This window comes from Rhinolophus ferrumequinum, chromosome 3, assembly GCF_004115265.2.
Source record: "Rhinolophus ferrumequinum isolate MPI-CBG mRhiFer1 chromosome 3, mRhiFer1_v1.p, whole genome shotgun sequence".
NCBI classification, from domain to species: Eukaryota; Metazoa; Chordata; class Mammalia; order Chiroptera; family Rhinolophidae; genus Rhinolophus; species Rhinolophus ferrumequinum.
The window spans coordinates 12,596,335-12,616,872 of NC_046286.1; the positions used below are offsets into that span (position 1 = coordinate 12,596,335).

Sequence of the window (20,538 nt, forward strand, 5' to 3'; positions counted from 1 at the left end):
GGGGTTGGGAAACACGGCCACGTGACCTAGTGGAAACTCAGCTCTCCGCTAGAGACTGGGTTACTAGGTGTCAGGGGGATGAGGAGGGCAGACCTACGAAAGAGGAGGTGGGGGCGGTCTTCAAAGTTGATTGTGGATGCAAAGGGCTGCCTACTGCTGCAGACACAAGAGCAACGTGACCGCGATCCCGGGCTCCGTCTGCAGCGCGCCCCCCACGCAGCAGCCCGTCGGTACTACGCATGCTCCACTTGCGCGCGGTTCCGCAGCGCCCGCCTGTGGGCCGCGGTGGGACCCGTAGATGCCCCGCAGGGCGTGCGCTCGCTGGGTGACCCGGAAGGGAGCTGCTGAGGAGGCGGGGCCAGGACGGCGGGACCGGCCGCTGGGTCCCAGCGAGGGCCTAGCCGGGCTGTGGGAGGTGAGAGGAGAGTTTTGCGCCTTCCTGATCCGTCCCCCGTCCCCTCCCCGGTCCCTTACCCATTCTCTGCGGGGCTGACGACGGGACCCGGGTCTCGCTCCCTGAGATTCACGCGATGCTGTCAGCCTCCTCGGACCGCGCCCCCCCAACCCGTTCCCATTGCGGTTCTGGCCTCGTGCACCTCCCCTTTTGGTCTGCAAGCTTGGGCCTGACCTTCCTACGGGCTCCTACCTGCAGTCTCATCCCCGCGTTCAGACCTCACCTACACACCTCAGTTTATTGGTCCTGTTCTAAGCCCATGATAGTTACCCCCCCCCTCAATTTGGGCCTGTCCCCACGGTTCTGCTTCTCCACCCTGCTCATCAGTTGCCCATCGCCACATCACTGGTTGCCTCTCAGTCTTTCAACCCTCTCCCCTGGCCCCGCGCTAACTGGACCCCTACCCCTTGGAGGTCCACATCCTATAGTTCCCGTCCCCTTCACGCTTTTCTTCTACTCGCATCTTCTACCCCGGTGCCTCAACAAGACCCCATCCGGATCACCATTTCTGCCGGGTTCACCTTCCATTCTTATTCTCACCATTCCGTGCGGCCCCCACACCGTTTTGTATCACACATCCCTTTTCTTCATCACTAGCATAGCCATCACCCCTGTCCCCTTTATAAGCTTCTGGTTTAATGTTCCACTTATCGGAGGACTGCCTCTCCCTTCTCCATCTAAGAAGAATACTACTCAGATTATGTTTACTGAGCACTCACTGAGTGTTAGAGGCTGCTCTAAGGGCTTTCTATATGTGATCTTACATTTTTACAACTTTATGAGTTGGGTATGAACATTGTTACCATCTTGCAAAGGAGGAAACGGAGGCTCACAGTAACTTGTCCAAAACTACCTACATAGTAAGTCAAAGAGCCAGAGTTCCGAGTAACGTTTATCTTACTCTGAAACCTGCACTCTATTGCCTCTCTAATACCTCCACCATCAGCGCCTGACCTCATTCCCGACTCTTGGACTCCATGATTACTACCTCCATCTATTTCTATCTGACTTAGACCCTCACCCTACATACAGCGTAAGTGCAGGATAGGACCTGGTCTTTTTCTCCCATGATTTTATCTGCCTCTTTCCCCTCCCCCTCCCTCTTTCACTCTCATCTGCTTTTCCCATCTGGATGTGGGGGCCCATAGCCCCGCCTCTTTCACCTCTATATCTGCCATGGCCCACCCCTTTATAGCCACACTCCAGCTTTACCCTGTCATTTATACCCCGTCTTGCCCCTTCCCCATCCTGACTTTTCTCACTTGTTCTGGCCCCACTATCTCACATGCTGCTGTCCTTCCTGCTCATCCATATCATTTTTTCCCCACTTCATCCACTCCCCCCCACCCCCCCAGTTCAAGCCATTGTTTCTCAGTCTCGTTGTGTAGGACACAGCTCCCTGGCCCGTGCTGGTATCATGAGTCTTGCACTCCCCCCAGCTGAGGCAGTCATTGGCCAGTCGTTAGTTGGCTCCTCACAGCAGCTCAGGGCAGCTCTTGCCGGCTGCCATGTCATTCTTCTCAGTCCTGATCTGTATCCCTCAGACACCCTGCTGTTCTGCCTAGATGGTCCTGCTTAACTGTCACCTCTTTGTTACCTTGCCTATTCTCATCTCTCTCTCTCTCTCTCTCTCAACCTCTTCCGTTTCTTAAACCTCTTCAATTTCATCCTGTTTTCACTTCATTTTCCTTCTCTTATAAATCCCAAAGTTTGTTCAAATTATTTATTTCATCCTATACTTGGTCCTTCTATTTGGCCTCTAAATTCCATCATGCAACCTACCAGTCACCGCCCACCCTATCTGTGTCACGAGAGTCTACCCCCTCCATGTGTGGTCCTTTTGCTTTCCCATCCTACCTTTATCTTTCCGTTGTGTGTCCCAGGACGTCAGGATGGTGGGGGATCGGCGCACTGGGGACCTCATGGTGCCCTTGGGGCCCCGGCTGCAGGCATATCCTGAAGAACTCATTCGACAGCGTCCTGGGCATGATGGGCATCCTGAATACCTGATCCGATGGAGTGTCCTGAAGTGTGGGGAAGTGGGCAGAATGGGTGTAGAAGAGGGCAAGGCAGAGCACATTCTCATGTGGCTGTCAGCCCCCGAGGTCTACGTCAACTGCCCCATGCTGTTAGGTGAGCGGGCACTATCTAAGGGACCTCAGCACGAACCGGCTGGGGGTTCAGGAAGCTTCCCCCGAGATCCAGCGGGCCTGGATGATGTGGCAATGGGAGAGATGGAGGCTGATGTACGGGCGCTGGTGTGCAGAGCTGCCAGGCAGCTGGCCGAAGGTGGGACCTCGAGCCTCACAGCCGCTGTGCTCCACACCATCCACGTGCTCAGCGCCTATGCCAGCATCGGGCCCCTCACTGGGGTCTTCAGGGAGATGGGAGCCCTGGACCTGCTCATGCACATGTTGTGCAACCCTGAGCCTCAGATCCGTCGGAGTGCGGGCAAGATGCTGCAGGCTCTGGCAGCCCACGATGCTGGTAAGAGACAGCCAGGGGAGGAAGGAGAGAATGGGACCACTAGGAGTAAAACCAGAAAGAGGAGGGCTTTCTCAACTCTACGAACACCTAGTGTTTGGTGAATATCAATATAATGCAAAGGAAAATTATGCATGAATAAGGTATTAGAGGTATGTAGACAGGATACAATGACAGCACCTGGTTTATCTGTCCATTCTCAGTGCAGTGGCTGAGACGAGAATAGGGTAGCTTTACATTTTTAAACTGTGGGTTGAGATTCATTAGTTGGTTGCGAAACCAGTTTGGTGGGTTATAACCAAGATTTTTACAAAATGCAAAATATCAATGTATAGTACTTAGTAAGGTAAGTTTTGTAGCATGAAATATGAGTATATGTTTCAGTTATATATGTATGTATACATTTGTATCAGGTTACCATGTACAATGTATATCTTAGTGGGCGTCTCAGTCACAAAGAAGTTTGAAAGCCTCTGGGGTAGGGCATAGAGAGTATAGGACAGGCAGGGGCAAAGTGTTGGGGATTGAGGAGAAGATACGGATTGGGTGTGGATTACAGGGAGTCGGGCTCACGTCCTTCTGTCACTGAGCCAGCAAGATGGCATCGAGCAGCACATGGATTTTGACAGCCGCTATACTTTGCTGGAGCTGTTTGCAGAAACCACGTCGTCTGAGGAGCACTGCATGGCCTTTGAGGGCATTCATCTGCCTCAGGTACCTGCCAGCTGTGGGCGAAATGCTGGGAATAGGCCTAGAGAATCATTTCTGCAAATGTGGCTCGTGACTGTACCTCAGCCCCAGAGCCACCTGGGGAGCTTGTTAAAATAAAAGTTCACGCTCCCTCCCCCACTTAGAATTTCTGAGATCAGAACCCAGAAATCTGTGTTTTAAGATGCTCCTTGTGTGTTTCTTATCTAAATGACATTTTGAAAACTACAGGTAAGGGGGTGAGGCCCTGATACTTTTCTGCAAAGAATGATATCAAGGGGACAGGAGAGGGGCTAAGCTGGGGGACCATGAACCTACACCATGGACTGTGTCCTACAGATCCCAGGAAAGCTGCTCTTCTCCCTGGTGAAACGCTACCTACGTGTCACGTCCCTGCTGGATCAGCTGAATAACAGTCCAGAGCCAGGGGCTGGAGACCGAAGCTCCCTGTCCCCCGGGGAGGAGTTTGGCCAAGAGAAAAGCCGGGGGCAGCGGGAGCTGGAGTTCAGTATGGCTATGGGCAACCTCATCTCGGAGCTGGTACGGTGCATGGGCTGGGCCCGGAATGTCAGCGAACGGGGCGCGTTGCCTCCCCGGCCGTCCCGGTCCATCTTTCTGCCCTGCGTTTCAGGGCCCAGCCTTTTACTCCCCACCATGGTTGCCACCCCCAGAAAGCCAGGGCGGGCCTCCCGCCAGCGTTCTGAGTTCTCTAGCCGGAGCGGCTACGGCGAGTATGTACAGCAGACACTGGTGCCCGGCATGCGAGTGCGCATGCTCGATGACTACGAGGAGGTCAGTGCCGGGGACGAGGGCGAGTTCCGGCAGAGCAACAACGGTGTGCCCCCCGTGCAGGTGAGCCGGTGCGTGGTGCGGGCACCCTGTTGGGGGTCTGTTTGGGTAACACATAGCTGGGGCTTCCATTCGGAGGCTCTGACAGGCTACTCAAGGAGAAAAGCCCCAAGGCAACTGAGTAGTTCAAGGAGGGGTCGGCAGTTGCTGGTGTAGGGGGGCCTCTGGAGGGCTGAGAACGTCTGGTGCGAGTGGGTGGGCTCTGAGGTCAAGGAGAGACTCCCACCCAGGAAACGGAACTGATACATTGAGACACCACCACTGCAGCCCACCTGTGGAGTTCGCTGCGAGGGAGTGTAGGAGCAGAGGCCGTCAGGGTGAGGAAGGGACGAGGCGCAGGAAAGGCAGCCTTTTGCTGTGTGGAGGTCTTCCCGAGCCTGGGCAGGTGTGCATCTCAGGGCTGTAGGCCCCAGGCCTGGGCCCAGCTTGTCCTCTCAAGCCTGCAAGACCCAGGACTCAGAGGGCGAGCCCTCTCTATTTTTCCCTCTTTCTGCCTCCCTCCCTCCACACCAGGTCTTCTGGCAGTCGACGGGCCGCACCTACTGGGTGCACTGGCACATGCTAGAGATCCTGGGTTCTGAGGAGACTGCAGAGGATATGGCTTCAGCCGCTGTGGAGAAGGGGGCAGGAGCCAGTACACTGGGCGCAGGTGAGCCTTGGAGGGGGCACCATCAGCCTGTCTCAATGGAGGAGCGGTGGCCGGGGCGAAGCCGCTCTTGACCAGGAGCTGCCCCAGATTCAGAAATCCACCCTATTCCTAGTGGGTGCTGAGACCCCTGTGCCTGTATTCTCAGCACTTCCCTCCTGGGGCTGGACGCCTGTGGATGGCCTCTACTCTTTGCCATACCTTCAGCCCGAGCCTCAGAAGAAGGAGGCCTTGGGATATCTGACTCAGGCTGAGTGGTGGGAGCTGCTCTTCTTCATCAAGAAGTTGGACATATGTGAGCAACAGCCAGTTTTTCAGAATCTTCGAGAGAACTTGGATGAGGTATCACGGGCCTGAGCCACGTGGGGAGTTTGTAGTGGGGTCAGAGGTGGGATTGTCTAAGGGAGTTCTAGATATGGGACCGCTTAGGAGGAGGCTGGAGCTAGAGGTTAGAGAGTATGAGGGGTCCTGCTGGGGGAAGGGACAAATACAGTGAGGGTCTGGTATGCGGAAGGTGTGCAAGGCATGGTGGGCGGAGGTCACTTCCTCTTCCTGTCCCCAGGGCCTTTGTGTCTGCTTCTCCCTAAAATGCATGCCCCCTTCTGTTGACAGACCCTGGATAAAAAGGCCCTAGGGGACATCTCCATACCCGTAGAGGTGGCTGAGGGTGTGCTGCAAGTTCTCAGTAATCGGTTTGAGGGCAGCACCCTCAGTGACCTGCTCAACTCTCAGATCTACACTAAGTACGGACAGCGACCTGGTGAACGAAGCAGCTCGTCTTCTTCACGAAGTCACTCCTGTACCCCAGATCCAGAAGAGGAGCCCAAGTCGGAGGCCAACTTCTCGGAGGAAGAGACTGAGTCCCCTAAAGCAGAGGCTGAGCCCCCTAGGGCAGAGGCAGAGCCTGCCAAGGGAAAAACTGAGCCCCCCATGGCACAGAGTGACTCGCAGTTGTTTAACCAGCTTCTGGTGACTGAGGGACTGGCTCTGCCCCCCAAGATGAAGGAAGCAGCCAGTGGTGAGTCAGGTGTTGGGAGGGGAGGGCAAAGAAGTTGGAAGAAGTCCTGGGTGGTGCCCAGAGACGTGGGTAATCAGGGTAGAGGGAAAGCCATGGAGTAAGGTCACGTTTACACAGGAAAATGCTTTGGAAGCATGCATCCATTTTCCTTTCTTTGGCCTTGATTATATCCAATCAATTGTGGCTCCCTTTCTTCAGTATCCCTGGATAAAGGAGAGTCCATTTTCCAGAGTATCTTTATCTTCATTGTTTGACTATTAAATCCTTTACACAGAAATGGAAAAGTTCTGAATGCAAGTTACAGTAATGAATAATGTATTAAAATGTCGTAGGATAACTGGGCTTGACCTTTAAGGACTTCCAATTTGGAGGTGCCACAATTTTCTTGAGCCACTGCCTTTCCCTCATCCATTTCAGAAATGGCTAGAGCCTTGCGGGGTCCAGGTCCACGCAGCTCCCTGGATCAGCGTGTGGCAGTGGTCGTGGCCACGGTGCAGATATCCAGCTTGGACACAAACCTGCAGCTTTCAGGGCTGTATGCCCTTGCTCAGGCTGTGGAGGAGGTCACTGAGCGGGACCACCCTCTGGTCCGTCCCGACAGATCCCTGAGGTTGGAATGGTGGGGAGGGGAGAGGTTATGGTTTCAGCTGTCAGAGGGGGAGGAGGGTATTCAAGAGAGAAGGCGCTATAAGATCAAGAATTAGAAAGGAGTGAAAGAAGCGTTAGCCTGAGGAGCAGCAGAGCAGGAGGGTGGAACATTATCGTGGAACACTTACTCTGCCAGGCTCTGCTCTTAAGTTTTACATGCATCCTCTCATTAAATCCTTCCATCATCTGAGGAAGAGTTGCTGCTGTTTTTCTCCCATTGTATGGGTGAGAAAACTGAGGCTTAGAGAATTTTACTAACTCGCCCAGAGTTTGACAGAAAGCAGAGCCGGGATTCAAACCCAGGTCCTTTTGGCTCTAGAACTTGAGTTTTTTTCTTTTTTCTTTTCTTTTCCCTTCTTTTTTCCTCTCTCCCGACTTTCTATCTTAAAGGTTTTTTACATATTCCTTAATTATATAAATAATACACAAATACATTTTCATTTTTAAAGATCTGGAGAGTATAAAAGAACATGCAATGAAAAGCTAAAGTCCCTTTTCACCACTGTCAGTCTGGCAGTATCCTTCCTACCTCTAAATTTACATTTGTTAGTGTGTGTGACTGTAGAACATTTTCTGAGTTTGTGTTTTAATATATATACTCATACTCTGTGTGTTTCTACAACTTTCTCCCACACTCAGACTGTCTAAGAGGGCTCTCCATATCAGTCCACATAGAACTGCCTTGTTATTTTCACTGCTGCATAGGACTCTGCTATGTAATTATGTCCAAGTTCAAATACACTGTTCTAATGGATCTGTTTTCCCTCATGCCTGCCAATGCTGGATATTACCATTAAAAAAAAATCTTATCAGATTGGCAAAATGTAAAATGATTGGTATTTCTTGGTTTTAATTTCTTAGTTCTAGTGAAGTTAGGCATATTTGCATGCATTTGTTGTGTTTCTTCTTCTATAAATATTCTGTTCTTACCTTTTACCCACTTTTTATTGGGGTCTTTATCTTTTTCTTATTTATTTTTTTAAAAGATTTTTTATTGGGGAAGGGGAACAGGACTTTATTGGGGAACAGTGTGTACTTCCAGGACTTTTTTCCAAGTCAAGTTGTTGTCCTTTCAATCTTAGTTGTGGAGGGTGCCGTTCAGCTTCAAGTTGTTGTCCTTTCAGTCTTAGTTGTGGAGGGCGCAGCTCAGCTCCAGGTCCAGGTCCAGTTGCCCTTGCTAGTTGCAGGGGGCACAGCCCACCCTCCCTTGTGGGAGTCAACCCAGCAACCTTGTGGTTGAGAGGATGCGCTCCAACCAAGCCATTCGGGAGCTCAGCGGCAGCTCAGCTCAAGGTGCCGTGTTCAATCTTAGTTGCAGGGGGCGGAGCCCACCATCCCTTGCGGGAGTCGAGGAATCGAAACAGCAACCTTGTGGTTGAGAGCCCACTGGCCCATGCGGGAATCGAACCGGCAGCCTTCGGAGTTAGGAGCATGGAGCTCTAACCACCTGAGCCACCGGGCCGGCCCCTCTTTTTCTTATTGATTTATAGGCATTCTGCATATTAATCTGTTATTTATGTTTCAAATGTTTCGCTTGCCTTTTCTTTCAAAATCATGTTAACTATTTTCCGAATGTAAAATAATACGTGCTCACTGTAAAAAATTTGAAAATTATGAAGGTAAAAGTCATCTGAATACCCTTCATGCAGAGATAATCACTTAACATTTTGGTAAACGTCCTTATGTTTCTATAACTATTCACACGTATTACCTATGTGTACTACCCTGTTTATAAGAAATCATAACCACAGAAGGGGATGTATATTTAAAGCGTACTTAATGCACTGTGTAGTCATCTTAAAGCTCATGAAAAAGACAGAGAAAAACAGAACTTTCCCAGTACCTTTATTTGCCTTCTTTCCCAGAATTTCTCCTTTTGTGTCCCTTTCCTGCATAGTTCCCAGACCACCCCAATATACATCTCTGTCACTGTGGAGAAAGATGTCAATCCCGGCTTTTTTCCCCTTGGGATGCTCGCTGTGATTTAGGGACTCTGGAGGGACTTCCTTTTTCCCCTTCCTTCACGATCCACATTTCTGCTGGACCCTTTTTCTAACTTCTGTTGCTCGTCTCATAACTTTGTGGATAGTGTCTTTCATGGTGCTAAAGTTTTAGATTTTAATGTTGCTGTATTTTTTAAACTTTTTTATGGCTTCTAGATTTTGTGTCCCACTTCAGAGAGTCTATCCTATTCCAGGATTATAAAAATCTTTTCTAAAAATATCTTATGATTTTGTTTTTTACATTTATTTCCAAACCTGTTTGCAATTTATTTTTACAAATACAGTGAAGCAGAGTTCAGCTTATTTGTTTTTTCAGATAGATAGCCAAGTGTTTCCATGTCACGTTTTGCACGGTCCTTCCTCTCCTTACTGGCTGAGATGCCACCCTGCCCTCTTTTCTCATCTATTGATCTGTTTGGCTATCCTGTATGATGTCTAGAGTTTTAATTATTATAAGTTTGTATTTATATTTTGATAACCATCATACAAGTCTACCATTATTTTTTTCCAAACGTTTCTTGACTATTTTTACATATTTTCTCTTCCTGTGCCTGAATCTGTCACTTTTTCTTTTTTTTTTAACCTGGTAGGCATTCTGATTAGAATTAAACACTGGATTTATAGATTTAGTTGAAAAAATGAGCCAGAGTTCATAACCATTTTGCTCCACTGCCTCCTTCATGAAGGCAGTTCGACTGTAGAGGAGAGGGGATCAGGAGTGAGCCTAAGGCAAAGGGAGCAGGTTGGAAAGGGATGGGGTGATGGACTGGATCTTGGTGGATAGGGCGGGGCCGGGAGGCTCTTGCGATGGAGAACGCCCCTGTGTCTCCTCCCTCAGAGAGAAGCTAGTGAAGACGCTGGTGGAGCTGCTGACCAACCAGGTGGGAGAGAAGATGGTGGTGGTGTTGGCCCTGCGCCTCCTCTACCTGCTCATGACCAAGCACGAGTGGCGCCCACTCTTTGCCAGGGAAGGTGGCATCTATGCTGTGCTGGTTTGCATGCAAGAATATAAGACTTCCGTCCTGGTGCAGCAGGCGGGGCTGGCGGTGAGCAATGGGCGAGAGGGGCAGGTTGGGGGGCTGCTGGTCTTGAGGAGGTACTGGGCTGATTTAGATCAGGGAGGAGACCTGGGGACAGAAAGGTGCACATGGATTCAAGAGTTCCAGCTGGACAGTCTTGGACATTGAGTGCATGATTGGAGAAAGGGAGAAGGATGTTTTTAAGACTGTGTCTCCAGGTTTAAAATTGATCAGCAGGATGGATGAGGTAGCCACTTATTACCGTGTTTCCCCGAAAATAAGACCTAACCGGAAAATAAGCCCTACATGATTTTTCAGGATGACATCCCCTGAACATAAGCCCTAATGCGTCTTTTAGAGCAAACCTTAATATGAGACCTGGTCTTATTTTCAGGAAAACACGGTAAGTGAGAGAATTTGGGGGGAGGAAGAGGTATGGGGAGAAGGTCAGGAGTTGAGTTTTTAGGTATGTTGGATTTCCCATGCGATGGGAAATTAGGTATCTGGTTAAAGACTAATTTTCTAGATGTGACAGTTGTTTTTTACCCTTTGATCTTAGTGGTACCCTTACACAGGAACTACCCTCTCCCCAAATGTGGGTAAAACGAAGCCAACTTTGCCATTACCTTTCCACCCTGGGTCCAGAGAGGGGAGAAGGAAGGCCCTTATCCAGGGGAGCCTAACAGAATTGACTTCCTGACTACTCCCGACAGAAGTGCTGGCCAGTGATGGCCGGTAGGAGGTGTGTGTGGGCAGGGTGTGCTCTGTATGGCCTGAGGGGTCAGGTAGGCCTCAGTACTGGGAATGGATTCCAACAGCATAAGGGCAGCAGCATGGGCAGGAGCACGTGTCCTCTTAGGCCGGGAGGCTCTTTCCTATATGGGCCTGTTAGGTGATGGTCCTCCCGGGAGCAGCCAACCCTTCATAGTCCAGGCCACGTCTGCTTCAAGAAGTCCCTGCTCCTTTCAAACTGCGTCACCAAAATGCAGCATTTGCCTCCAAATTCAAACTCTTGCCCTGTAACAAAATTGCATCGGTTTGTGTATAACTAAGACCTACAGAATTCAGCTAATTGGGAGAGTGGAGTCGCCAAAGGGAGAAAGCCTCATGAGGAGGGTCTAGTCCTCATTAGGGGCATTGTCCTGAGAATGATTTCTAATTTCTAGAGTGTTTCTTCTCAAGCGTCAACCCTTTCCCTAAGAGAAACATTCTCTAATAGTACCATGTTCATCTTCATTTACTTTTTCCCGTCATACTAGCAGACAAGTTTGCATGTTACGAGCATCTTTTCCTACAATTCCAACCACTCTGCCTGTGAGACAACCTAAGTAGCCTTGTCGAGGAGGGTGGGACACTGGCTTCGGAGGCCAGGGGACATAGGTTTGGGGGTGTTGGCATCTTAGGTGGGAACTGAAGCTCTGGGAGTGGACACTGTGGCCTAGGGAGGGAGCGCAGAGTGAGAAGAGAAGGGGGACAAAGAACATCTGTGTTTAAGGCAGAGGAACTCCAGAGAGGGCGGGCACCCAGGAAGACAGGAAGTCATGGAACTCCAGGGAAGAAAGGTTTTGCAAAGGGAGGAGTGGTCACACATGAAGGGAGACAACTTCAAGGAAAGCATTGATGACCACTAGATGCCCTGAAAGGGTCCCCTCCCGAGGGGACGCTCAGGAGGGGCAGCTCTCCCACGTGGCTCGCCTTGGTGCTGGTAGAGAGACGTTGTGGACTGATACTACCACCGCTGAGCCTTAGATGGTATCGTTTGCTGTGTTTTGTTCTGTTCTTTTTTGTTGTCTAGCATTTGCTGTCCCATCACCGCCCCTCTCATTTCCATCGCTTGCTTGACCTCTTTGCGAGCAGCTCAGCTTCCCTAAGGTTTGAGGTCTAGGATGGTGGCCTGGCCGTCCCCTTCCTCGGCCTGGCAGCTCTGCCCTCTCCTAACCGCTTCCGCCTCCCCCTCGCAGGCACTGAAGATGCTGGCCATCGCCAGCTCCTCGGAAAGCCCCCCTTTGGTTACCAGCCGAGACTCTGCCCACCCGTTGTTTGATGCCCAGATGACCAGAGAGATCTTCGCCAGCATCGACTCAGCCACCCGCCCCGGCTCTGAGAGCCTGCTCCTTACTGTGCCTGCCGCTGTGACCCTCATGCTGAACACGGAGGGGTCAGGGCATCCCCCTCCACTCTCCAAAGTCCTGCTCAGCCCCAAGCCCTCTGCTCTTCTGCCCAAGTCTCATGTGCTCCCTATAAATCCCCCTCACGTTGTTACCGCTGGGTGGTACATCGGTGACCCTCTCTGACTGTCGTTGGAGGAGAGGCCAAGTGGTTGGGGGTGGGGTGATTCCCAGAGAGCAGAGACACCCTGACCTTCCTTCCTTTGGTTGGGAGGAGTGACCTGAGGTCAGGGACCCCTGGGACCCTTTCCCCAGCTGCAGGGCTTCTCCCCTGTGCATGGGCTTCCCGTTGCCATTGCATTCACTCTCTGTCAATTTCTTCCCGGGACCCCTCCATCCTCCCAGGTGCTCCTCTGCAGTGAGAAATGGCCTGCTCCTGCTCAACCTGCTTTTGTGCAACCACCACACTCTGGGAGACCAGATTGTAACCCGAGAGCTGAGAGACACCTTGGTTAGGCACGCAGGGATAGCACCAGGGACGGAACCCGTGCCCACCACGCGTACCGTCCTCATGATGCTTCTCGATCGCTACTCGGAGCCTCCGGGCAGTCCTGAGCACACAGGTACTATTGTGGAGGGGGTGGTTCTGCTGAGAAATCAGTGCCACCCGGGGCCAGGAAGGCTACCATTTATGTCCTTGTACCTTACCGGAAGGGCACAGGGAACCTTCAGGAAATGAGTGAGGGTTTTGGTGCTCAAGTTAGGTCTTCAGTAGAACTTTCTGACCCAGAGGAGAGGGAGACGCTAGGGTAGGTACAAGGAAATAAAGGTAGGAGGATTGCCGTCTGTCTGGTCTGGGTTCGGCCCAGTCTCATTGTCCATGGAAGGGTTGGTTCAAACGACTTCCAGAGAGGCTTTCTTTAGAGGAATTATAACTCCCGGTACAGAAAGTTTGTGAATAGAAACACGAAATACTGATGTCATGGGGAAGACACCGTTTGTGTTTAACAAACAAATGAAAACCTAGGAGTGGGGGGGAATTGAAATAAGCACTACGTGTCTTTTAATCTGTATATCTAAAGATATACAGATGCTAGGTAGTACAAGGATGTATTATAATTATAACATCTAATGTTTATTGGTTTGTGTAACAGTACAGCTACCATTTAATAATCAAATGTAATTATATGAGCATAGGTTATTAAAGAGGTACAAACTTGACAGTGTGGGCCATACTAGACTTTTTTTTAGACGTATCTAGGTATGTATCTGGGGACAGAAAAGGAAATCCCCCAGTTTAGTAGAAACTGCAGACATCCTCCAAAAGGGAGGAAACTTTGGGCGTGATCTTCAGGAACTATCTATGTCTTGGTTTGACCAACTTGTATGAGTCCTCTTCATACTTATTTTCTTCTTCCTGTGTGTGTCTGCAGCACCAGTGGAGACTCCCGTAGCCCAGGGCCAGGATGGTTCCCCTGAGCTGCTGGTCCGATCCCTGGTAAGGGGCCCGTCTGCGGAACTCCTCCTGGACTTGGAGCGTGTGCTGTGCCGTGAGGGGGGTCCGGGGGGCGCTGTGAAGCCCCTCCTCAAGCGCCTCCAGCACGAGACCCAGCCCTTCCTCTTGTTGCTGCGGACTCTGGATGCCCCTGGGCCCAACAAAAGTCTGCTGCTCACCTCGCTGAGGTGAGGGGCCTGTTTGGGCATCCGGGCATTGGAGGCAAGGGAAGCTGGAGGATTGTAGGGACGTCACTTGTTTCCATTCCCTCACCAGGGTCATGACCCGGCTGCTAGAACACTCAGAGGCGATGGTCCTCCCCTGGCATGAGGTCTTGGAGCCCTGCCTCAACTGCCTGACTGGCCCCAGCAATGACTCTGAGGTACCAACCAGAGCCCTGGCAAGGGAGGGGGGAGGGAGAAGCAGCCTTTGGGGCACCGGCTACCTGTGGAGGGCCCCGCATAGCCTTTCTGGATGGGTCTGGACACTGGGAGGGTCGGTAAGAAGACGACTAATGTCATCTAAGAGTCTCCTGAACTGGCACCTTGAAAGTACAGGCACACCTTAGAGATATTGTGGGTTCGGTTCCAGACCACCACAGTAAGGTGAGGATCACAATAAAGCTAGTCATCATCTTTTTGCTGGTAGAGGGTCTCGCCTTCGATTTGTAAAAAATAACGCAGTATCTGTGAAGCGCCATAAAGCGCAGCGCCATACAACGAGATACGCCTGTATAAACCTTTTGGCTGTACCTGGATTTTAGGTTCTGGGTTTAGGAGAAGCCCACATTCAGCAGTCTAGACATTCCTTGTGCTCCCCCCTTCGGGGTGTGTGCGTTGTGAGCGAGGCTCGGGCACTGAGGTTGGCTCCTGAGGTAGCTTGGCCCCGGCAGGAAGAAGTCTGAGAAGCTGGGACCGGCTCCGGCCACCTCACTCTGGAATCCCAGCACCCCAGTCTTCTGTTCCAGCCTGTCTTGGGTACTCTCCTTTCCCTGGGCTTCTGAGTTTCTCCAAAACCTCAGCCACCACATTCTCTTTACTAAACCCGCCCTTCCGCCCTGAGCTGGCCTGCCCTTGTTTGCCATACGTTCATCTCTGTGGCTTCGGGCTCAGATCGTCCAGGAGCTGCTCTGCTTCCTACATCGCTTGGCCTCGACGCACAAGGATTGCGCGGTGGCGCTGTGCTCCCTGGGTGCCAGAGACGCGCTCTCCAAAGTCCTGGACAAGCACTCGGCTCAGCTGCTGCTGGCCTGCGAGCTTCGGGACCTGGTGACGCAGTGTGAAAAGCACGCCCAGCTCTATAGTAGCCTCACGTCCAGCATCCTGGCTGGCTGCATTCAGGTAAGGAGGCTCCTGGGACGGAACTAAGGGAGACTGAGCCAGGAGCAGGGGAAGAGGGTCCAGTGTGTGTCCCCATTTGGTATCCCAGTTGGGCATGAGTGGTAGCAGATCTGGGGTACTTGTTTCCTAACCTTCCCCCACATGGCCCTGTTATGCCAAAATTTGGGGAAAAATGGGTTGAGTTTCCTGTTGCTCCTTCTTTCTCCACATATGTCTCTGTGTTTTTCTGTGTTCCCCGCCCCTTCCCTTTCCTTTTCTCACTGGTGTTCCGGCTGCAGATGGTCCTGGGTCAGATCGAAGACCACAGACGAACCCACCGACCCATCAACATTCCCTTCTTTGACGTGTTCCTCAGGCATCTCTGCCAGGGTGCGTGCCCCCATCTGCTTTCCCCTGGCTCCCACCCCAGCATCTGTTCCCCCTTTCCCTTCCCGCTCCCCAGTCCTTTTCCTTTTCTCTCTCAGCTAACCAGGCGGTGACAGCCACCCCTTCCCACTTGCCCCCAGGCTCCAGTGTAGAAGTGAAAGAGGACAAGTGCTGGGAGAAGGTGGAGGTGTCCTCCAACCCGCACCGGGCCAGCAAGCTGACGGACCGCAACCCCAAGACCTACTGGGAGTCCAACGGCAGCACCGGCTCCCACTACATCACCTTGCACATGCACCGTGGTGTTCTCATTAGGTGTGGACACACCCACATACACAGCCCCGTCTGAAAGCCCCGAGGAACATAACACAAATGTTGTGCAATGAATAGACAGACACACAGTGGGTCTGCCTTTGTGTGCTGGGTATAGACAGCCCTCCCCTCCTGAGCCAGGTGACGTGCTCCCCCAACAGGTACAGACAGAGGCCACTCCCTGTGCTTGGTGTTGAGGGAGCTCAACAACTCACTTCCACTCTTCCTGTGGACATTTGTTTAATGTATACTCAGTGCCAGGCTCTGTGCAAGGGTCTGGGCCACAAGAGCAATAAGATACGGGCCCTGTCTTGAGGGATCTTACAGGGTAGCTGGGGAGCCAGGCTGGAAAAGTCAAGAGCATAGAGTAGGAAAAAGCTTTGTGGTCGACGTGAGCACTGGATCATGAGGCCAACTGAGAGGTTAGAGAAGGCTTCCAGAAGAAGGAGTCGACTGAGCTGAGTTTGGAAGTCGAAAATAGCGAGATAAAGAGAGGGCAATGGATACTCCAGGCAGAGGGACAGCCTGCGTGCCACATGGTAGTAAGAAAGTTTTGGGGAAGTTGAAGTAAATGTGTTTGGCTGGAATGAAGGGTGTGTGGAGCAAAGAAGCAGGAGATGAAGCCAGAAAAGTAGGCCGAGCCAGACCACAAAGAGTTTTGTGAGCTAAGAAGTTTGAGCTTTATTCTGAAACTTGGGGCTCCATTGAAGGGTTTTAAGAAGGGAAGACACAAAACCAGTTTCACCTAGGAAACTCACTCTGGCAGTTACGGGAGTTTGCGGTGATGCCAGACGAAAACGTTGGAAGATTTATGCAGAGGTCTGGTTGAGAAATGATGAATGTCTACAGGTAGGCAGAGGGAATGGGAATAGCCAGGGAGTGATGGACTGCGAGATCTAAGAGGTGGACACAGGACTTGCCATGGACCAGATGAGACAAGACCGAGTGACAGTCTCATAGTTTGAGTCCTGGGTGGATGGCAGTTTTCTTTCCCGAGAGAGATAGGAAGAGGAGCAGGTTTCTGTGGACAGCTGATCGTTCCCTTCGGGCATGTTGACACCGAGGTGCCTGTGAGCCTGACATGGAAAGGTCTGTGGGATGTACAGGGTGAAAGCTCAGGAGAATGGGTTAGGAGAGAGAGGTGACTGGGAGTCATTAGGGTGTTCATTCTTAGTTGACAGTATGGGTTTAAATGAAGTCACTTTGGGGGAAGATATGACGAGAGCAGAGGGTCTGGGGAAGACGGACGCTTAACCAGAGGGACGAGTCTTGAGGGGGAAGTGGGGGGTTGAAGTCATTTTGAACTAAGATCAGGGTCCTGTTTCTAACCGATTCCTTTCTCCTCTCCCAGGCAGCTGACTCTGGTAGTGGCCAGTGAGGACTCCAGTTACATGCCGGCCAGGGTGGTGGTGTTTGGGGGTGACAGCCCCAGCTGCGTCAGCACTGAGCTCAACACGGTGAGGGCCTTCGTGTCCCCCTCCCTTCACTTGACTCCCCATTGTTCTGTTTGTTTCAGAGCCTTAGCAGAAGGACCCGGTCCCTGGGGACTTCCCATGTCCCTTCCTCCTGGGCAGGCACTGCCTTGGAAGCAGAGTGGAATTAGGGGTGTGGAGCCATGGAGGTGCAGGGGTCCCGTGCAGGAGCAGTGATGCGCACAAACCAGCACAAACTTGCTTGCTGTAAATCATCTTTCCATCCCCACTTCTGAAAGTGACAGCTGTGTCTCTCCTTCTCCTCCCCTGCCCCACCAGGTCAACGTGATGCCCTCCGCCAGCCGGGTGACCCTCCTGGAGAACCTGAACCGCTTCTGGCCCATCATTCAGATCCGCATAAAGCGCTGCCAGCAGGTGCGGCGAGGGAGGAGGCCGGGGGCAAGGGATCCGGGTTCTCCAGCATCTGGGGGCCGGGCTCAGGCCAGGGTTCCTCCTAGGTCTGCTTGGCGATGGGCTGGGAACCTACTGAGTTCCAGAGATGTCAGACTGTGTTGAGTAGCTCTGGAAAACTCCGGGTGTGAGGCCTGGCTTTGGTAGAGCCTGGTGACTGACCGAGTGACTCAGGTGACAGATAGGTCTGTGCTTGTCACAGGGCGGCATCGACACCCGGGTTCGGGGTGTGGAGGTCCTGGGTCCCAAGCCCACCTTCTGGCCACTATTCCGAGAGCAGCTATGTCGCCGTACATGTCTCTTCTATACAATTTGGGCGCAAGCCTGGAGCCAGGACATAGCCGAGGACCGCAAGCGCCTGCTCCAGCTCTGTCCCAGGTGGGTGGGGCAGGAGGCAGGCAGGGTTGAAGGCAGGAGGGGAGGTGGTTAAGGGGAGCAGGAAGCTGGGCAGGAGACAGGCTCCTGTGGGAGGCTGAAAGGTACAGCAGCAGCCAGGACATGAGGGGAAAGTGAACAGAGGTGAGAAGTGTGTGCTGCTAGGGAGAACTGGGAAGGGACCGAACGTGGGGCGACTGGGAGGTGACTGCCCTTGAGTGGAGGCCTCATGGGAATCGGTGCCTTTCATCTTCGACCACACACTCTTTGCTCCCAGACTGAACAGGGTTCTGCGCCACGAGCAGAATTTTGCTGACCGCTTCCTCCCTGATAACGAAGCTGCCCAAGCCCTGGGCAAGACCTGCTGGGAGGCCCTGGTCAGCCCGCTGGTGCAGAATATCACCTCCCCCGGTAAGCACCCCGACCCCGGCCCCACTAACCAGCCCCTGTCATTATCCCCCAGACTGCCTCACTTAATGCTCTTGGTTCCCATCCTTATCCCTGAAGGCTGTCACCTCAGAGTTCCTTTCCTTCCTGCCCCAGGGACTGCTCCCCGAGACTCTGGTATTTGAATCTTCCCCTCCACCCCACCCCCAACCTGTTAACCATCTCCCTAGACTCCGGCTGAGGCAAACCTTGGTGCGGGGAGGACTAGGGCCCTGCTGCCCCCCAAACCTTTTTGTACAGTTGTTCCTTCTCTGTCCTCCTCCCGGGCTGTCCGTTCCCCATTTCCCATGGAGACCTGTTTCTGATCTGTCTTCTTTCAGACGCGGAAGGTGTGAGCTCCCTGGGATGGCTGCTGGGTCAGTACTTAGAGCAGAGGGAGAGCTCTCGGAATCCCCTGGGCCGAGCAGCGTCCTTTGCCTCTCGGGTTCGTCACCTCTGCCGCTTGCTGGTGCACGTGGAGCCTCCTCCTGGGCTTTCTTCTGAGCCATGCACCGGGCCCCGTAAGTCCCAGCCGTGGCTGGCTGAGCTAGGAATCTGGTGATACCTGACTCCCCCACTCCTGGATTTCACTCTTCCGTGCTGCTTTGTTACGGGCATTTCTGGGGGTCAGTACCCAAGACCCCAGGACGCCCCCAAGGCCCGAGATGAAACTCCTCCCTTTGCCCTCTGTCTCTACAGTCAACAAGATGAGTAAGGGTCGGGATCGGAGCCCTGGGCCTTCACCCATTCTTCCCAGCAGCAGCCTGAGGAACCTCACGCAGTGCTGGCTGAGCGTGGTACAGGAGCAGGTGGGCAGAAGGAAGCTGAACTCTGGGGGTGGGGGGTGGGGGTGGGTGTCAGCTCGGCCGTCCACATTTCTTTGATTTCTTGCCCTTTCTCCTCAGGTCAGCAGGTTCCTGGCTGCAGCCTGGAGGACCCCAGACTTCGTGCTGCGTTACTGTATGCTCTATGAGCACTTGCAGAGTGCCAGCTCAGAGCTCTTCGGACCTCGGGCAGCCTTCATGCTGGCCCTGCGCAGTGGCTTCTCGGGCGCCTTGCTGCAGCAGTCCTTCCTCACCGCCACGCACGTGAGTACCACCAGCTTCCCAGCCAGGGGTCTGTGGGCTCCTGCTTGAGGCTCATCTTCCTCTGCCCTTTATCCTTCCACTCCCCACTCTCCTTCTCCACAACCTCTTCACGGTTCACTGGTGCCATTTCCATTGCCCCAGATGAGTGAACAGTTTGCCAGGCACATCGACCAACAGATCCAGGGCCGCCTGATTGGTGGGGCCGCTGGCGTGGAAATGCTGGGGCAGCTTCAGCGGCACCTGGAGCCCATCATGGTCCTGTCTGGCCTAGAGCTGGCCACTACCTTTGAGCACTTCTACCAGTGAGTGCAGACCTGGAGAGGTAGGGATGGGAGGCCGAGAGTCTAGCGAGGGTGAAGATGTAAGCCTCAGAGGGAAGATGACATGTGGAAGGAGGTGGGGGTGGGGTTAAGATCCAGAGATGGCCATGGCATTGGTGGAAAGGAAGGGATGAGGTAGGGCCTGTGACTCAGGCCGGCTGCAACAGAGGGACCTACATTCTGGAACAGGAGGCCGGGCCATGCCGAGCGCCCACACTGAGGCTCTGCCTGGGCTGTGTGTGCCGTAGGCATTACATGGCAGACCGTCTCCTGAGCCTGGGCTCCAGCTGGCTGGAGGGGGCCGTGCTGGAGCAGATCGGTCCCTGCTTCCCCAACCGCCTCCCCCAGCAGATGCTGCAGAGTCTGAGCACCTCAGAGGAGCTGCAGCGCCAGTTCCACGTCTACCAGCTTCAGCAGCTTGACAGGCTGCTCTTGGAGCAGGAGAGTGAGGAGGAAGAGGGCCTGGAAGAAGAGGAGGTAAGAGCAAGGGAAAAGAGTGGGAGACTAGGAGAGCAGGAGAAGACTAGACCAAAGAAGGGAGCCCTTGAAATCCTTCTATCTCTCAGGAGGAAGAGGAGGAAGAGGAGACTGAGAAAGAACTGTTTATCGAAGATCCAAGTCCAACAGTTTCTATACTGGTCCTATCACCACGCTGCTGGCCAGTCTCGCCACTCTGCTACCTGTACCATCCCAGAAAGTGCCTTCCCACAGAATTCTGTGATGCCCTTGACCGCTTCTCCAATTTCTACAGCCAGAGTGAGGAGATAGGGACAGGCAATTGGAAATCGGGGTGAGATTTGGGGTGGCAAGAGAGGACTAGGAGAGGACCTTTGGAGAGGAATACGTAGATAAAAAGAAGCATAGGCTCTAGGGATAAGTCTCCTAGGGGAGGGTGAAAGAGTGGGGGTTAGATCTTAATTTCTCCTATTTCTTTCAACTTTGTATGAATTCATTCTATTTTTCTGACTTCAAGTTGCATGCTTAGTCTTTTCGGACTTC

General features: G+C 52.7%; 1 protein-coding gene across 1 annotated transcript in view; it reads left to right on the top strand.

The window, feature by feature from the left end:
* Positions 1-310: 310 nt before the first annotated feature.
* CUL9 (cullin 9) overlaps positions 311-20,538 on the top strand; it is a 35,318-nt gene continuing 15,090 nt past the window's right edge. Inside the window, exons 1-26 of the mRNA XM_033102124.1 lie at positions 311-415; positions 2,338-2,941; positions 3,498-3,652; positions 3,986-4,498; positions 5,009-5,144; positions 5,290-5,483; positions 5,754-6,159; positions 6,577-6,769; positions 9,649-9,856; positions 11,791-11,987; positions 12,343-12,560; positions 13,371-13,620; positions 13,709-13,814; positions 14,545-14,772; positions 15,051-15,141; positions 15,279-15,450; positions 16,799-16,904; positions 17,199-17,294; positions 17,533-17,708; positions 17,983-18,116; positions 18,473-18,652; positions 18,831-18,940; positions 19,037-19,219; positions 19,361-19,521; positions 19,788-20,016; positions 20,106-20,295. Coding sequence (XP_032958015.1) covers positions 2,347-2,941; positions 3,498-3,652; positions 3,986-4,498; positions 5,009-5,144; positions 5,290-5,483; positions 5,754-6,159; positions 6,577-6,769; positions 9,649-9,856; positions 11,791-11,987; positions 12,343-12,560; positions 13,371-13,620; positions 13,709-13,814; positions 14,545-14,772; positions 15,051-15,141; positions 15,279-15,450; positions 16,799-16,904; positions 17,199-17,294; positions 17,533-17,708; positions 17,983-18,116; positions 18,473-18,652; positions 18,831-18,940; positions 19,037-19,219; positions 19,361-19,521; positions 19,788-20,016; positions 20,106-20,295 — 5,227 coding nt within the window. The 5' untranslated portion in view covers positions 311-415; positions 2,338-2,346. The remainder of the gene's footprint in view (positions 416-2,337; positions 2,942-3,497; positions 3,653-3,985; positions 4,499-5,008; positions 5,145-5,289; positions 5,484-5,753; positions 6,160-6,576; positions 6,770-9,648; positions 9,857-11,790; positions 11,988-12,342; positions 12,561-13,370; positions 13,621-13,708; positions 13,815-14,544; positions 14,773-15,050; positions 15,142-15,278; positions 15,451-16,798; positions 16,905-17,198; positions 17,295-17,532; positions 17,709-17,982; positions 18,117-18,472; positions 18,653-18,830; positions 18,941-19,036; positions 19,220-19,360; positions 19,522-19,787; positions 20,017-20,105; positions 20,296-20,538) is intronic.